This window comes from Apus apus, chromosome 5 (assembly GCF_020740795.1).
Source record: "Apus apus isolate bApuApu2 chromosome 5, bApuApu2.pri.cur, whole genome shotgun sequence".
In the NCBI taxonomy this organism is placed as follows: Eukaryota; Metazoa; Chordata; class Aves; order Apodiformes; family Apodidae; genus Apus; species Apus apus.
Window position 1 is genome coordinate 16,309,068 of NC_067286.1, and position 17,709 is coordinate 16,326,776.

General features: G+C 47.5%; 1 protein-coding gene across 2 annotated transcripts; it reads left to right on the top strand.

Moving 5' to 3' along the window:
• The first annotated feature begins 361 nt into the window (after nucleotides 1-361).
• On the top strand, nucleotides 362-4,493 carry INS (insulin). Of its 2 annotated transcripts, none has more exons than XM_051621758.1 (3): nucleotides 362-440; nucleotides 999-1,202; nucleotides 4,357-4,493. In XM_051621758.1, exons 1-3 carry the CDS (start codon nucleotides 362-364, stop codon nucleotides 4,491-4,493), a joined length of 420 nt encoding a protein of 139 aa, XP_051477718.1. The 2 variants fall into 2 exon arrangements, with proteins under 2 accessions (XP_051477718.1, XP_051477721.1); XM_051621761.1 differs by having other exon boundaries at nucleotides 397-434; nucleotides 994-1,202.
• The last annotated feature ends 13,216 nt before the right edge of the window (nucleotides 4,494-17,709 follow it).

A 17,709-nucleotide genomic window follows, 5' to 3' on the forward strand; every position in this document is an offset into this window, starting at 1 on the left:
ATTTTACATTTAAGAAACAGCTGTTGAGCCACCTCAATGCCAGCAAGTGCCTACTTCCAGCATTAGTGTAATTAGTACTCATTGCAGCTGTAATAGCACCATTTTCTCCTGCTAAAAGGGTCACTGATGGCTCAGGACAGAGCTTCAGGGTAGCAAAAACAGGTTGGATGAAATGAGATGGAAATTGCAAAGTGTTGCTTCTATCTTAACTTGCTTAAAGACCAGTTGATGCTATGTAGAGGGACATTAATGTGCACAAGCAGCAAAAATTTTGGCTAGAGTGTCATTGAGGAGGTGTGGCTTGTGCTAGCTCTTGTGTCACTTGGGCTAATGTAAAGCATATAAATATGGGAAAGAGAGAATGGGAATATTACTACCAACAAACCAGTCTTCATCTGTCAGAGCAAACTTCTCTCCATCTCTTGCTGCCATTTTCTGGGGTAAGTCCAATTGCTGCCTTTTTAACTTCTACCTGTTTTGCAGAGTTGTGTTCTTAAGCTGATGTAGCTGGTGGTGTCAACTGCTGGCTCATTAGTCCAAGAAAACTAGGTCTCCTCATGTCTTTGAGCCCACTGTGCTATTTTGGGGCCAACAACATAAATAACAGCCCCTCCTGACTTGGTAGAGATGTTTTTTCTCTGAAGGTGTCTGCTGATCTTGGCTCTCCTGGGCACATGTACTACAGGACTCAATGGGATGGATGGCGGCTCTTCCAGACTAGTTTGGCCTTTGGGGGGAAGACAGCAGGAAGGCCAGAACTGATGTGAGCCTGTGGATGGAGATGGACTTCTGGTTATAAACATTAGTCACTTACTGTGACTTGTAAAGCCTGATGCAGAAGGCTCTCCTTTCCCCTCAGACTAGGTCATCTTTAGAAGGTCTAGTTGCCACTTTTGTCTCATTTTCATGCCAAAGGAGCTGAGGGACATAAGAGGCTTGTTGAAAACCTATTCCTCCCTCCTAGACCTCCCCGTGTCTCCTCTGCCTCTTAACCCTAGGCCTCACGCTGCTCACCATGGCTCTCTGGATCCGATCGCTGCCTCTCCTGGCCCTTCTTGCTCTTTCCAGCCCTGGGACCAGCCAAGCAGCTGTGAACCAGCACCTCTGTGGCTCCCACTTGGTGGAGGCTCTTTACCTGGTGTGTGGAGAGAGGGGCTTCTTCTATTCCCCCAAAGCTCGACGAGACATTGAGCAGCCTCTAGGTAAGTTGGGCTGACCTTGAACACAGTCATATGCTATGTGATGCAGAAGGCAACAACTGCCTATCTTTGACATGACATCAGGAATGTCCTTGGTGGGGAATGCCAGGAATACCTTTAACATACCAACAGCATCACATCGCAAATGAAAAGCTCTTCAGGTTAAAAAGGCAGGTGGGAGGGCAGGCAGGAAGAAAGGATTTATGAGGCAGAAGGAATTGTGGCTGAAAGCTCAAACTTGTCTATTTCTTTCTGTGGCCATTAAACCAGGCTGGGAGTATTCATAGAAAATAAAGGTGGAAGGAACCCAGGAAGCCTCCTTCTGCCCCAAGACAGGATCAGTTTCCCCATCCTGTTCCTGACCCATGCCTATCTAGTATGTTCAGGAATACCTCCAGTGAGGAAGCTGCTTCTGCCCAATCCCATGCTTAACTGACTCTCTTCTTGAGCATTTCTTCCCAATATCTAACATGAACAATCCTTGCTGTAAATTATTTCTTGTCTTCTTCATAGTGGACATGAGTAAGGGTCTAGTCCTTTCCTTTTTATGGCTGCTTTTCAATATATCTGAAGACTTCTCCCTGCTCTCAGCTAAAACACATCTACATCTCCCCCCTCCCCCACTACCTTCTTAGGTCATATTTTTTAGATCTTTGTCCATGCAAATTGCTCTGCATTTGTCTGCATCCTTACTGACTGGTGATGTCTGAAGAAGTGCACAGGACCCCAGCTGAGGCCTTGCCAGTGTCAAGAAGAGTGGTTAACCTTTTTCAAAGCAGCACTGCACTGTTGATTGATAGTGACCACTGTCTGCCTTGGATGCCTTGGCCCTCCCTTGGGTGGAATAGCAGTCTCTGAAGGACCACTACCACGGTCAACCTCTCATCCTGCATGTGCAATGCAGGCTTCTTGCCTACCTTTACCATCTTTCCTGTTTCTTACTAAACAGCATCCCATCTTTTCAGTGTTTCTATATTTTCAAAGGTAATTTTTAGTACTCATCTTGCCCTTCAAGAGGCTTGCAGCCCCCACAGCTTTATATTGTCCCTTATTTCATGGTGCTGATATGCTGGTGGAGCTACTTTGGTTTTCCTTCTTAGGACTCCTGGACTACTCATGAGAACAAGGTCTGGGAGGCAGGAGATGACAGCCCTGCCCACACACCCTTGGTGCCAGGTCACTGCCCCAGTCCAGCACTTTCTATCTGCATGGCAGTGCAGGTGGGATTAAGTAGTCCAGAGGGCTGCCCTTCAACATGGTGTTGGTGTCTAAATGGGGCCAAGACCTGTAATGCTCCAGCTGTAATGCAAGGATGATGTCTCTCCTGGAGATGAGTACCTGAAGTTCCTCTCAACTTTAGCTCTTCTGTGAATCCAGCAAGTACACTCTCTCTTCTGTCTCCAAACTACCAGTGGAGACTTTGAATAGATGCGGAATAGACTTTTGCCAAATCCCAGTCCTTTGAACTCTCTTGTCTCAAGATGGACCATTACTTAGCCTTCCCTAACTATGATATGTCTCTCCCACCAGTTCTCTTCCCATCACAGATTGGTTTCATTTGTATCTGTTTCCTTCTCCTTAGTATGCAACCATCCTGTGAAATAGTCTTAGAGGTCTTTGGAAGAGCAAGCAAGGTAATGTCATAGCAGGGGGGTTGCCATTATTTGCTTTGAGTGGCCAGCTGGGCTGATAGTTGCTCCCTTCTCTGATAACTTTTTCTGAAGACCCCCACAAATGGGTTGGAAGTTTCATTCCCTAAATACTGTATTGATAATTTCACCAGAGTCAACCAGCACCTGAGGACTTTCTGCCTCTTGTTCCAGGATTTTTGCCTGAGCCACCACCTCTTTATCACACAAGCTGGGTTGTGTTTACAGTCTGCTCACAGCTGGCTTGAAGGATGCAGACGAGTAAATCACAACACACTGCCTAGCCATTTCCTCTTCTACTTAATGCTGGACTGAAGCTTTCCTAAATTTTCCTCCTAGCACACTGGCATAATGACTTCTTGTTACTCTTGTGTCTCGTTTGTTGCATCACACTTTGGGGGCTTGGAGATTTTGCATCTTATGCTATATTTTCATATTGCCCTAGAAACCTTTTCTCATTCTCTCTTTCCAGGCATTTCTTTTTGTTGTCAGGGCCTCTTTTCTTCCTACTGGAAAAATCACTGTTTTATTTGCCATTTGCTGTATTTTTGTTGTGCAACTAAAACCCGAACAGTTTTTTCCACAGTTTTCCACAGTTTTCCAGTTCCCACCAGCAAACAAGACACTGTTGAGTTTTGTCTGTGTCCAAATAACCCGATTCATCATTCTAAAACTCATCCCCAGCTGTGAACAAAAACACACACAAATGCTTTTGCCATTGGCTTGAGGTTACATCTAAGCAGCCAACAGGAGCAGGCTGTTCAGGACCAGCTGGGAAATGCATCCAGCCCCAGGACTGGACTGTCCCTGCAGTCCCATGGATACCCCAGTTGTTTGCCCAGACTCCCAGAAGAGCGGGTAACTGCCCGAGGGGAGCTGTAGTCCCAAGCAACTCATCTCTCTGGAACAGACCAGCCCATTTTATCCTCTTAATTACTAGCTGCTTGCCCCAGAGAGAATCATAGAATCGTTAAGGTTGGAAAAGACCTTCAAGATCATCAAGTCCAACCATCAGCCCTACACCCCTGTGACCACTAAACGTTTTCCTGAAGCACCACATCTACCCGTGCTTTCAACACCTCCAAGGACAGTGACTGCACCACCTCCCTGGGCAGCCTGTTCCAATGCCTCACCACTCTTTCTGTCAAGAATTTTTTCTTAATATCCAGTCTGAACCTCCCCTGGCACAACTCAGCCCCAAGGTGAGGAGAGGTTGCAGGGTTTCTCTTCTTCTCCACATGCCTACCTCAGTAAAGCCCCTGTATCCCCCTATCTTGCACCCTGCTGATATCCACTCAGCTCCTTTTAAGCACCATAAGATTAATTTGGGAGAAGAAAAACAGAGCCTGAAGGTGCTACAAGCAGGGAAACCTTTGCAACTTCATCCCCATTTTCCATCAAACTCTGTCTTAAAAATCTGGTGTCTGTAAAGGGGGTCTGTGTAGGGCTTAACATCCTGAGCAGACATGGTATAATGTCCCATGGCTTATCTTTTTCTCCCCTGGCAGTGAGTGGTCCCTTGCACGGTGAGGTAGGAGAGCTGCCCTTCCAGCAGGAGGAGTTTGAGAAGGTGAAACGAGGGATCGTGGAGCAGTGCTGCCACAACACCTGCTCTCTCTACCAACTGGAAAACTACTGCAACTAGTGGCAAGGCCAGAAGTGGGGAGCTCACGGGCCACAGGCAGAAACATGCACTTAGGCTACTGCACCTTCATTGCTATTGAATAAACATTGTGGATCTAACCCAAGGACTGTGCTGGTTCGTGTGTCCATGTCTCGAGGAGGGGGCACTGCTGTTTACTTTAGGTAGTAGTCATTGTGTGTACTTGGGTAAGGCAGTTGTAAAAGGTTCTGGAGCCCACATCACATCACACTATCCTTCTGCTGTCCAAGTGAACTTCCTCGGGGGGACAGAGTGGGATCATGTAGCTCCAGAGTGTGTGTGCAGAGCACCCTGTACGTACAGACCTTGGGGGGCAAGGAGAGAAGGAAGAGAGGCTTAAACGAGGTTTCTCTTTCTAGGGAAATGTTACAGGGGAAGATCTGTGGAAATGTCTTGCTGATCAGCTTCCCACAGTTCACAGCCTAAATACAGAGAGGCAGCTGTGAGACCAAACTTCCTCAGCTGCATAATGGAAACAGTTCAAATTAAGCAAAGAATTAAGTCACCCATTAATTGTACCCAGAAAAAATGAGGACAACCACCATGACCAGTTTTAAAAGTGTGTCCAGTTTTTCCTTCTGCTTGTGAGAGGCCTGGGCAGAGTCCTTGCTGTGGGATGTGCTTGTTGTTCACAAGTATTTGACAAGTCTTGTGCAGAAAGCAGGTTTAATCAAAAATGATTTTTTAGTGTATTGGTGGGAACTTCAGGGGCAGCATCCCTGCTCTGGTTGCTGCAAATATTTTTCAAATAGCTGGCCCCAGAATCACCCCTTTCTGGGACCAAAAGCTGACATGGCAGTGCCAGCTGGCCGTGGTGGCAAGGATTGCGGGGAAGGGTCATGTCCCCTCTGCCAAGGGACTCCCATGCTAGTGCAGTGGAAGCCATGCCAGAGGTCTCTGTGGCTTGGCCTCAGCCTGGCAGAGGTGGCAGCTGTGACCAGGGCTGCATTTTACTGGGGGCAAATTTTGAAAGCTGGTTTGAGAGGAAGCTGTGGTTTTAAGGCTTTTTTTCCCAAACCAGATCCAATCTGACTGCCTCCATCAGAGCTGCAGAGATGGAAGCTGCCATCTCATCCCTGCCAGGATTCATTGCTCTTGTTCCTATTATGAGCACAAAAGTGGCAAAACCACTGCAAACTGAAGGGCTGAAAGAGCAGCTGGAGGAGCTGCCAAGAAGAAGACACAGCCATTAAATAGGAAAATCAGAGAACACCAGTGATTCCCCATGGTGACCCTCCATATGGGCTTCCTTGATGCATCCGAGAGCCTGTGATAGGGACTGTCTCCTGCAGCCACCACACTAGTGCTGTGTTGCCAGTGCTGCTCCCCACACTCATCCATCCATCTCCATCACCCCTTTTGCTGGGCCGCACTGAATGCTCCCAGCAGCAGAGCTGGCAGCTGTGACAGGCAGCCTTGGCCCAAAATCCTGGGGTTATGAAAGCATGGCAAGAAGTTTGCTGTTTCTGGGCTACTTGGCTCCCACCAAACCTCACAGAATACAGCTCCAGTTGTTTCTATTGGAGACTCCTTAGAAACGATTCTCCTACCTGTCCTGATGTCCCATGAGATCAGGACTGGTGTTACTGCAGTAAAAATAGCAGAGCTATTGCTTATGGTAAGACCACCAGGATATTCAGGCATGCAATGGAGTTCCAGCAATCCCACACATCCATCTACCCTGTGGTGATGCCACCCTGAGCCCAAAGGCAGAGAATAGCTGCTGCCATTGAGTTCACTTGTATAGTCCTGAGGGAAAGCACATCTAAGTGCTCTCCTGTACAGCTGCCAACTCAAGGCTTGTTGGTGTCACCTGTGCTTGTCCTGCAACACCTAGGACAGAGATCCTGCTCTCACCATCAGCGGTCCATGCAAAGCAGGCTCTTCTGAGACCAGACTGAGACTTCCTAGTGCAAATATGATTTTTCCACCTGTGCCTTCCTGACAAAATTGTACAGGTCTGCTGATAGGAAAGGTTGAAAGCATGACAACTGGAGGAGAAAGAGATGGTGAAGGAGGAACCTTGACTGCCTGATTGCCAGACTGGTACTAGTACTTCTCTGAGTTCTGCATAGTGGTGATGGAAACAGCTAGGAGAAGAGGGATTTAGCAAAGTCTGTGGACATACCTCTGGCTTCTCTAGGAATGCAGCACATGGGTCATGCTGAGACCAGCACAGACTGGAGTGGTCTAGAGTCCTCATTTATAATACCAGAGATGCATATTGCATTTCAGAGATAGCCTACACATGTTTAGCACCAAAGGGACCACCAGTAACTTGCAGCAAAGTCAAGCTCCCACAATGGAGCATAGTGGTTCCTGTGTCTACCTCAGAGCTGTTTTTCTGTTGGCACTCCTTGCTCAGGCAAGGACAGCTCTTTGGAGATGCCTGGTTTATTTCCTGCCCTCTGCCATTGTTTGGTTTGCTTGTATGTTTGTTTGTTTGCTTTTTTCTGAATGCTCCCAATGAGGACTTGTTGGGAAATTGCAAATGCCACGGTTTTTGCTGGAAAATGTTGATTCATCGAAATCAGTACTTCCCACAGGACCAGACTGGTTTTAGCAAGGCAGGATTCAAAGGGATGAAGGGACGTGGGAGGTTCAGGTGCCTGCTCTGCAGGCATCAGAGCAGGGATTTCATCCTCTGCACCCAATTGCCCAAGACCACATACTAACTGCCTGGCTCTGGGCTACCCAGGGGTGGACTCCTCTCCTTCTGCTGAAAAATTCCAGGAGGTTTTTAGCAAACGCAGAGTAGGAATTGTTTTGAAATCTTGAGATGGGGCAGGACCATCCTCTCCTACTCAGCTCGAGATGAACTCTGGTATTTTTCTCTGATGTTAGGTGAGATGGGGATCTGGACACACTGAGGCCCCAGATGGTGTTTACCTTCGGGCTGGAGCAGGGGGAGAAGGATGAGAAGCAGAAAGGGGTCGTAATGGCCATTCCCCACCATTCTCCTGCCTTTGTGCCTCCCAGGGAGAGGAAACAGCAGGTCCCTTGATGGAGAAGGGAAGAGGAGGGAGTGGTGATACATCGAGGGTCAGGGAGGGAGGGATGGCTTCACTCTTACTTTGGGGACCCAGGCAGTCTGAACTCTGCAGAGCACATGCAGCTGCTGATTCTCCCTTCCTCCCCAAAGCAAGAGCTGTCCTGGAGGTGTATGGCATATGGTGAGCCCCACTGCCCCCAGGGAGGTGTAGGAGAAAATACTGCATCAAGGTAAAAGCTGGAGAAAACTTAAAAAAAAAAAAAAAAAAAAAAGGCAAATCCTTATTGATACACTTTACTTTCCATAACTGTAAATAACATCAAGGGCTCAGACAGGGCCAACTCTTTGCTTTTTTGAAAACTCTGGCAAAGTGAAGGCCAAAGGAGAACAAAGGTACTTTTCTGCATTTTTTCTGGGATCCCAGAGAAGGAGACTGAAGGCAACCCTACACACTACATACTGGAGCACACAGCTTGCAAAGGTGATGCTGGGGGCTTTCTGACCCTGCCAGGTAGGCAGCTTTAGGTCCCTACACCACCCAAACTTGAGGATGTGTAACAGTCCAGGGTGTCCTTAAATAGGGTCCAGGGTAAGATTTCTTCACAAAGCTCCCCTCAGACCCCTGTGCATTAGCCCAGGATGTTCACTGCTCTCAGATGTGCTTGGAGATGCCAGAGGTATGAATTCTTGCAGGAGAAGTGACTCAGGGACAGGGAATGCTACATCCATTGACCTCCCTTCCCATTCCCTCCTGATGGGCTTTGCATTGTGATCTCAGGGAAGTAAATGCACCCAGCCCCTTTATTGTGACTCAGCAGTTGCTTTGAAGTGATTTTTGTGGTAGTGGTGGGGCAACATGCCCAGCTAAAATATCTTGGCTCTACTACTCTTGAAACAAACTTCCAAAGGTCTCATACTAGTGGTGGAGGGCAATTTGAAGAGAATGCAAATAAAGGCTTTGGTTCATTCATGCTGCTTGAATAGAGAATTGAAAGCTGAGCCTCAGAGGGGATTGCAAGACAAATTCTCTGGGCTGCCGAGTTGTTAACATGGCCTAGAAAAGAAAGGCCGAAAGTTGCCTCTGTTACTCACATGTGTGAATCCTTACCCAGGCTCTGCTCTGGTTTGGAGGAAAGGGGAGACATATGTACAGAAAAGGGAAGGAGGGGAGCTACTGTGGGACACCAGCTGGTGGGTCTGCAGTGGCTGGGTGATGGACCATGTCCTCCAGGTTGCGGGATGGGCTGCACCCTTCTGGCTTATCTGGAGAGGAAGGGAAGGCTGCCACTTTCCTGGAGCTAATCTGACTGTATTAATTCCTTTTCCAGGAAGCCACTGATAGAAGAATTCTGTCTATTACCCTGGGAACTCATTAATTCACTTTATGTAAGAAATAGCCAGACTACACCTTGCAATATTTTTTTTAAACCATCTTATAAGATGTTTAGGAAATTCTGAACCTTCTGACAACCCCTCTCTTCATCTGCAGTGTGATTCCTTAATAACTGACTTGCAGCAATGACTTGAGTTGGAAAGCATGCACTGAGCACATTCAGTGTTGACACCCCAAATTCCCTCTGATTTAGACCAACCTCACCAACGACACCTATTCCGAGCAAAAACCAAACAAGCATTCCACACAAGATGCCCTTCTTCCTTCTCCTTTCACCCTGGGCAGGAAAAAAAGTTTTAGGACAGGCTATAAATTGAGCCGGGAAGTCATTGCCAGCACATTGTCTCTGGGTGAATTATTCCTGCATGCGGCAGAGAGGAAGGAGGTCGATTTTTCCTGAGCCCAATGCCAGGCTGGCTCTCATGTCCCTCATTCTGTTGGGCAGAGCAGGCGGGAGCAGACCTGGGACAATAACGGGAAGCAAAGCAAGCCTGTAGGAGTGCACAAGGAAATGATGCAAGCCTTAATCTTTCCCTCCATCCCTGGCTGGCTTCAGGACTGACAGCGGGACGTTGACGAAGCATTTGGGCTCCTTGGAGCTCCATATTGCTACTGAAAGAGCTCAAAATATGGCACCTTTTTTTTCTTCTGCCTGGGAAATGACAGGATTTCCAGGATACACATGGTTTCTCATACTGAAATTTCCCACATAATGTTATCAGATTTTGGAAGAAAATGGATAACAGAAATAAAACTGGTTTTGATTTTTGGGATGTTGTCATTTGGGCTTTGTAATGCTGGATTTTGGAGGGGGGAGGTGTTTTACTGAACTTCCAGCTTCTGAAATGTAACTTTTTTTGGTCAGAAAATAACTCAGCTTCCTCTTTTCTAATCAGAAAATGGAAAATAAAATATAAATCACACCACCCATATTACATTGACAATAAACCATTCTGTGGAAGTTTCAATGGAAAAAAAAAACTCCTACCCTTTTTTCCACCTGCCAGAAACCTCCACTTGGAAGGCTGGGACCCAGGAGGGCCTTGGCTCTGCAGATGTGCAGGTTTCCAGCTTTTTAACCCCAAATGAGGAAAAAAATGGACCCCACACAATTCTGATGAAATGTAGACAGGTTGCTTTTCAGACTTGGTCTCAGTGCAGGTGTTACAAAGTACCTCCCAGTGCACCCATGTGCATTTTGGTGGACCAAAGTGCAGGTGCTTCTTGGTGGTGAGGAAGTGGTGGCAGAAAGGGGCAAGGTCACCCTCCAGCTTGTGTAGTGGGGCTAGAGAGGGGGCACCTGGCTCAGCCTGGCTCATGCTGAGGAGGCGGGAGGATCACCAAAGGCTGAAGTGCCTGTCAGAAAGCATCCCTCCAGCAGCTCCTTTGCTCCTGCAAGATTGGAGACCTCACCTCAGGGACACCAAGCAGTACTGAGCACTGACATCAGGCCCATTTTTCCTTTATGGTTTTAGCTGCAGAGCACTGATGTCATGCTCAAGATGCTTTTCCTTAATCTTCCCCCAGTGAGCCATTGCTTTCACTGCCCTGTTTCACTATGGATCTCACTTAAGAACATTGGACTGGGAGCACCTTCCAAGTCAGTCACCTTGGCCCTTGCTCACCTTGCATCACTGTGCCTTCTTCATCTCCAAAAAGGCTTTTTACATCCTGAATTCATCCTTTAGCCTGTGTGCAGCTTTCATTTCTGGAACCTTTCCTGAGGAATTAATCCTCTCCTGTTGGGCTTCACAGTCCTCACAACCTGGAAAAGATCCTGAAGTTTCACATACCTGTTCAGAGCAAAGCAGTTATCCATGGCTCTGCCACTGAAATAGGGCACCACAAAAATGCTGGGAATTTGTTAAAGCCAGATTCTTGCAACTCCTTTCCCCTTCTGCAGTCCCAGATGCTGCCAGGGGTGGAATGCAGGGCAGCCCACAGCTGGACCTGGCAACCCTGCCTGCAGCTGCCTGGCAGCACCATCTAGGGCAGGGCAAGATGACATGGGCACCAGGGAGCCCCAAAATAGAATCACAGAATCACAGAATTTCCAAGACTGGAAAAGACCTTTGAGATCATCAAATCCAGGCTATGACCTAACACCACCACATCAGCTAGATCATTTATCCTCAGTGCTTAACCATAGACCTGTAACAGTAGACCCTTACCCTAGACCCTTAACGCTAGAGTCCTAACCCTGGACAGAATTGACCCAGAAGATCATCTAGTCCAACCATAACTTAAATCCCCCTACCATAACTTAATCTACCCAATCAGTGCTTAAATCATGCTGCTAAGCTCTATATCGATATTTCTCTTAAATACTTCCAGGGGTGGTGACTCCACCACCTCCCTGGGCAGCCTGTTCCACTGTCTATTCACTCTTTCAGTAAAGAAATTATTTCTAATATCCAAACTAAACCTCTCCTGGTGCAACTTTAGGCCATTTCCTCTGGTCCTGTCATTATTCACCTGATGGAAGAGGCCAGCTCCCGCCTCCCTACAACCTCCTTTCAGGTAGTTGTATAGAGCAATGAGGTCTCCCCTCAGCCTCCTCTTCTTCAAACTAAACAATCCCAGTTTCCTCAGCCTCTCCTCATAGGGCTTACTCTCCAGACCTTTCACCAGCTTGGTAGCTCTTCTCTGGACTCGCTCCAAGAGCTCTACACCCTTCCTGTAGTGAGGGGCCCAGACCTGGACACAGTACTTGAGGTTTGGCCTCACCACTGCTGAGTACAGGGGGACGGTCACCTCTACTCCTGCTGGCCATGCTATTCCTAATGCAGGCCAGGATGCTCTTGGCCTTCCTGGCCACCTGGGCACACTGCTGGCTTTTGTTAAGTTGGCCATCAACCAGCACCCCCAGTTCCTTCTCCACCATGGAGCTTTCCAACCACTCATCCCCAAGCCTGTAGCTTTGCATGAGGTTGTTGTGACCAAAGTGCAAGCAAGACCCGGCACTTGGTCTTGTTAACCTCATACAATTGGCCTCAGCCCATCGATCCAATCTGTCCAGGTCTCTCTGCAGAACCTTCCTACCCTCTTCCTACCCTTGCTTAAGTTGACACTTCTTCCCAGCTTAGTATCATCTGCAAACTTACTTAGGAGGCACTCAATCTCCTCATCTAGGTCATTAAGAAAGATATTGAACAGGACTGGACCCAAAATTGAGCCCTGGGGAACACCACTGGTGACTGGCTACCAGTTGGATCCAACCCCATTCACTACAACTCTCTGGGCTTGGCCAGCCAGCCAGTTTTTAACCCAGCAGAGAGTGTACTTATCTATGCCATGTGCCATCAGTTTCTGCAGGAGAACGCTGTGGGAAACTGTGTTGAAGGCCTTCCCAAAGTCCAGATAGACAACATCCACCAACACAGAACATCCAAGACGCTGGAGGAAAACTTGCTGGAGATATGATGTTGATGTCTTGCACCAAGACCATGTATGTGACCTATGGCTGGGGCACTGCAAGCAAACTGCCTGTTGACCCATGGGCTGCTCCAGGTGGTGATGCCAACCCTCACTGGCACTCCAGTGACCTGGAGTGATGACAAGTTGCATTGCTGCTGCTCTTGCTCTGGTCTTTGTTTAATGGTGGTATGTCTCCAAGGAGGATTTTGGTTGAGTTTCTGAACCTCCAGGCTCTTGAAACTGGGACCACCAGCCTGGCTCTCACACCCCACAGCACCCTCACCACTGGCTCAGCTGCCACCCTACAGCACCCCTCTCTGCAATATGCTCTGGGGAAACATTACCTGCCCACTGTTTTCCTCGGATGCAGCATATAGCTGTGGAGTGTTTTGGGTTGGATTGGCATGTGGTTTTGAATCAGAAATCTCCCTTTGAGCAGACCTAGGTTTAGTTCTGCAAATAACCTCCTGCTTCAAAGAGCCTGTGCTGTACAACAGAACTCTGGGCTCTCCTGGCTCTCCCTGGCACTGAAGGATGGCCAGAGCATAGATATATATCCTGAGTATAAATATTAGTGTTTGAAACAAAGCTGGGACATCTCCCCACCCAGCATTACCGCTGGGCTGGTGCTCAAATCCTCACTCCCCCCTGCTCACAAGGCTTTTCATGGCATCACGGTCCTTCTTGTCGGCCGTAACACAGCTTTAATCAAACAGCCTACTTTTGGGGATAGCCTTCGTCCCGGCCACTGTCTTCCCGGCGCGAATGAGGCCCCAACAAGGGGTCATTAAATGATGTCGTAGCCAGCAGAGGGAGCGCTCAGAGCTTCAGCTTCTCACCCGAACGGCTTGGGAAGCTCCGGGAAAAGGTTTTAAACCCTGGCCAGTAAACCCTGGCCGGAGCGATAGGGCGCTGAAACAAAGGTTCGCCCTGGCTCGGCCACCACCTGGTGATGCTCAGCTGTGACAAGAGGGGGGGAACGGGTCTGCCAAGAGCTCCTCTGGAGACCCTGGGTACTGGTTGATCCAGTGATGAGGATCCCCAGGGAGAGACCCATTCAGGACTCTTAAGACTCGGATCATTTTGCAGTGATCAAGGCATCAAGTGAAATTCCTCCGTTAATTCAGTTCTAGGTGTGGGCTCCTACAATTACTTACAAACTCAAGTAATTTCTGCAACTCGATTACTAAGGCATCATCCCAATTTGTACCTCCATCCCAGTACCAGCTTAGTCCTTGTGCCTCACATCAGTGCTGGAGCTGGGAGGGATTTGGTGGGCTGGGAGCTGCGGAAAGCTCAGGCATTTTAGGCAGACTTCATCTGAATTTAGGCCAAACAGAGTAACCCACAGCAAATTTGTATTACTTTAGTGAATTAAATATTCAAAAGCTGACAGTTCTATAACAGCCTCGTATCTTAGGGAAAGGGTCTAAATTATTCTCCATGAAATAAATGCCTCAGTGGTGTGGGGACTTCTCCACTCACATACAATCATAGAAATATAATTAGTTACCCAAATGCACATTGGCAAAGACTCCTGCCCATTCCCCTCCTAACTATGTGGATCCCCCAGGTTTTAAAGGATGGCTCTTCAAGCATCAATGGGCAATTTTGCAACATGGGTCTAGGCAGATCGGTAACTAGAGAGAGTAGTGTAACTACGTCAGGTGTCTCTGGGATTGAGTCAGGACATGCCCATGGGGGGATCCTGATGTGGATGAGATAAATGTCATTAAATCACTTGCAGAGTGAGGTTATGTAGGGAAAGCTGAGTGCTGAGTGTTAGGAAGATGTTGTGTATGGTGAGCACAACCACAGGCTGATTAACGCCCCTTGAGAGCCTGATAAAAGACAATGGGCCACATTTTCACTGCTAAATACATCAGGGATGAAAGGGAGCTGAGGGAAGAGCAGAAAAGAGCAGCAGGAATGACCTGACCTTCCTGAAACTTGCCTTTCTACTGGAGAGTAAGGAAACTTGCTGTACTTGTTCAAAAAAAGTTTAAGAGACACTTGGTCGCAACCAAGATGGTGAATGTGAGAAGAGGCCTCATGGTGAACAGCAGCTTTATGAGATTTAATGCCTGGAAGGTGAAGTCAAGTCCATCTGAACTGGAATGGAGTTCCATGGGCAAGAGGCATCTACTCAGTGGGACAGTTCAGCTGTTGACACAAAAGTTTTGCATAATTTCAATCAATGGAAGAGAAATCTTGTTCAATGGGACCTGGTTGCTCACCCCACCGTCAGGTGCTTGATCTGGGAACAGCTGGGTACAATCCTCTGGCCATAGTATGTAGAAAATCCCCCTTTCTCCACTCAAAACCTGTGTTTGAAGATTCCTGTGTGCCTGATGCTCTCGCTACTGCCTCAGACCCATTGCTTCTCTTTCTGCTTTGTCCCCTGAGAAGAAGGTGCCTATTTACACCCTACAAAGAGGGGGAGAGGGAGCCAGAGTGGAGTGATGCTGTTTCTGTGAGGGGCTCTTCTGTAGTGCAAAGCAACACATGGATGAGGTCAGAGCTGTGTGCAGTGAAGATATCTGCTGGAAAACAACCCCATTTTGCAGCTTGTACCCCCTACAGCCAAGACATGTCAGTGAACCCTGCCACCTTCCCAGACTGCCTGCTGATGTTACTGCTCCCTTCCCAAAGTCAGGATCAAACAAGGAGAAGAAACCCCCAGGAAGGAAAAGAGAGGACCTTGTTTTCTCCTCCCTGCATGTGGTCTTCAATTAATCTTCCTTCTGTCAGGAGAAATCTCATGCAGCTCTGCAGCAGGATTCATACTCTGCCACATGTTATATGCTGTTAGGTGGTCCCAGTTTTTAGGTGGCAATGCCTTGACTTGAGACAGTCTGGTATTTCCAGTTTATAGCTACTCAAATTCAAATCTGAGAGGACAGCCAGCACTTGCTTGTGATGTGAGTGATTCCTTCAAATCCTGAGCCTGTCTCGCTTACAGCAAACCAGGACTGATGGGCCTTCAGAAGGGTGAGGTGGCAAAAGCTGCGATGGGTTCAGTGAAGGAACAGGGGGAAAAAAGTCAGTGCAAAATACCTCAAGCAGTGATTTGTTTGGACTTTTGTGATGGTTAGCTCCAAACCAGCAAACACAAACAAGCTGTCACTAAATCCATTTCAGACATGAGCAGCCCTCTAAAATTTCCATCAGTCTTAGTCTGTAATACCTCCACACATGCTAATACAAATTCTCTTTTTGACAACATATGATGCCTGATGCAGAAGCAAAAGAAGACTTCATCTCCTGGGCCAATGGGAGCTCTGGAGTGATGCCTTTCCCTTTGTCTATCACTCCATGCCTCTGTACAAAAACTCACACTGTGAATTATTTTATCTGAGTATTTCTGATTGCCAAAGCACACATCCTCCTGACAGCCCTGCTTGGGCACTCACTGGGGCATGGCAAGGTTCAGTGCACGGTGAGGGTCCTGCAGAAAATATCTTGCAGCAGCAAAAGTACCAGGGCTGAAGTCCTCTGGGAACCACTGTTGAAACCCTCCAAGAGGAGGAAACTGTTTCCTCTGCCCCAGCCTTTGGTGGTAGCCTCGTGCAAGTCGTGCAGCCCTCTTGCAAGCTGGTACCATTCCCTGCCTCTTGCCTCCCTTTGAACTACCCATCAGCCAGGGCAGACACTCCAAAACAATTCTGGAAGCTTAAGGGCTGGTTTTCTGTTTTATTGTGGGGATCTGGGGCTGTTTTCACTTCCAAGACCAGAATCTGGCTCCAGCCACTTCTATCCTGGCAGAATCATGACCAGAAAAGCATGCTTAACTTAAAAGTCAAGTGCCAACATCCCAAGCTGGTTGTTTAGACTAAACGAAAGGTTTTCAGAAAAAAGAATATCAGTATGACTTAAATTCCACCCCCTCCCCCAGGAGATTGCTCCTTATCTGGTTGACTCCAGAAGGTGGGAGCAAAGGCTTCTTAGTGAATCATCTTTTACTTTGTATACCCCAGCAGCGCTATTACTGCTTCCATGTGGGTCCCAGGGAATGGCAAGGGTGGTGGTGGGTGGGAATAAGTGGCCATGAAACAGCCATCAGCCACCAGAGGGTTATTGTGCCCTGATTGCATTGATGCGTGTGGGGGGATTTGTGATCCATCCCCATAAATATTGTCCTCTCCAAGACAGTTCTGCTTTGGAGCAGGACCTGCTGCCCTGCACCAATGGGGTCTCAACAAGGGATTGGGATGGGAGCTCTTAAAACACCCTCATAACTAGGGCAAATATGAGATCATGCTCATGTAAGTTAATTAGGGAGCAAGGGTGGTACTCAGCATGCCCAAGTGAGCCTGAAGCCCCTGGGCTGAGTCACTAGAATCAGCAAGGTTCACCCAGAAAGTGATACCAAAGTGGCTGTAAGAAACAGCAGTTGCGGGCACTCATCTCCTCAGATGATGGGAGCCCTGGAGTGGGACTCAGCAGGTCTGGCTTGAAATAATTCTCCAGGAAAGCAACTTTCCTCTAAAAGTCCCTTTTAGGGGATGCCTGCTATTCATTGCTAGATTTCTCTCTCTCCTTATGTCAAACATGGAGACAAAGGAATTAATTATATCTCTGAAAAATGCATTTTTCTTTTTTTTTTTTATGTGTGTTGGTTTTTTTTTCCCCTTTGGATTAGGTTAGTGGAGAAGAGGTTGTTCCAGTCTGGCACCTCCTGTGGTTACTGTGCTTGTTTTGACTAAAAAACACCTGTGTGATCTGTGCATATTTGAAATGGTTGCCTTTAATGCAAAAAAAAAAAAAAAAAAAAAAATCTAAACAAAAATCTAGGCAACTTACTTCCAGGCAAAAAAACCCCAACCTTCTGCATGAAGATCTACCTGGTGGACTGAAATGGCTCAGTAAGAAACCCACCTGGAAGAATAAGGGGATGAGTGGCAGGCAGATTTGGACCAAGGATGCGATTTCCAGTGCTTTAACTACGCTTGCTAATCATTAAACATTTCTTCTTTCTTCAGTCTCACCTATGAAACTCCAGCAAATATAACTGCTAGACTTGACTGTGTTCAAACCATGTTTGTCTCAGATGCATCGAATCAGCTCAGAAACCAAGCTGTAGTCTGGGATCACATGAAGCCAAGGTATTATTTTCTTCTTTAAATGTCCAGAATTTCTTGGATTGATTATCTGCTGTGTTTAATGTTCAGGTATTGGTATAGCTGCAGAGGCTCACCGCAGCTACCTCACCTAACTAGAGATACCCAAAATTGAAGAGAATTTATTTCCACAAATTTCAGTGTTGTGTCATTAACCATTTGTTTATGCAGGTGTTTTAAATACCCTTTAGCTACTGTGGCATGAGCAGCACATCCTTGTACTCAGCTCAGATAAAGGCAGAGGGACCACTGCAGGGTGAGACAGGGCCATGCATT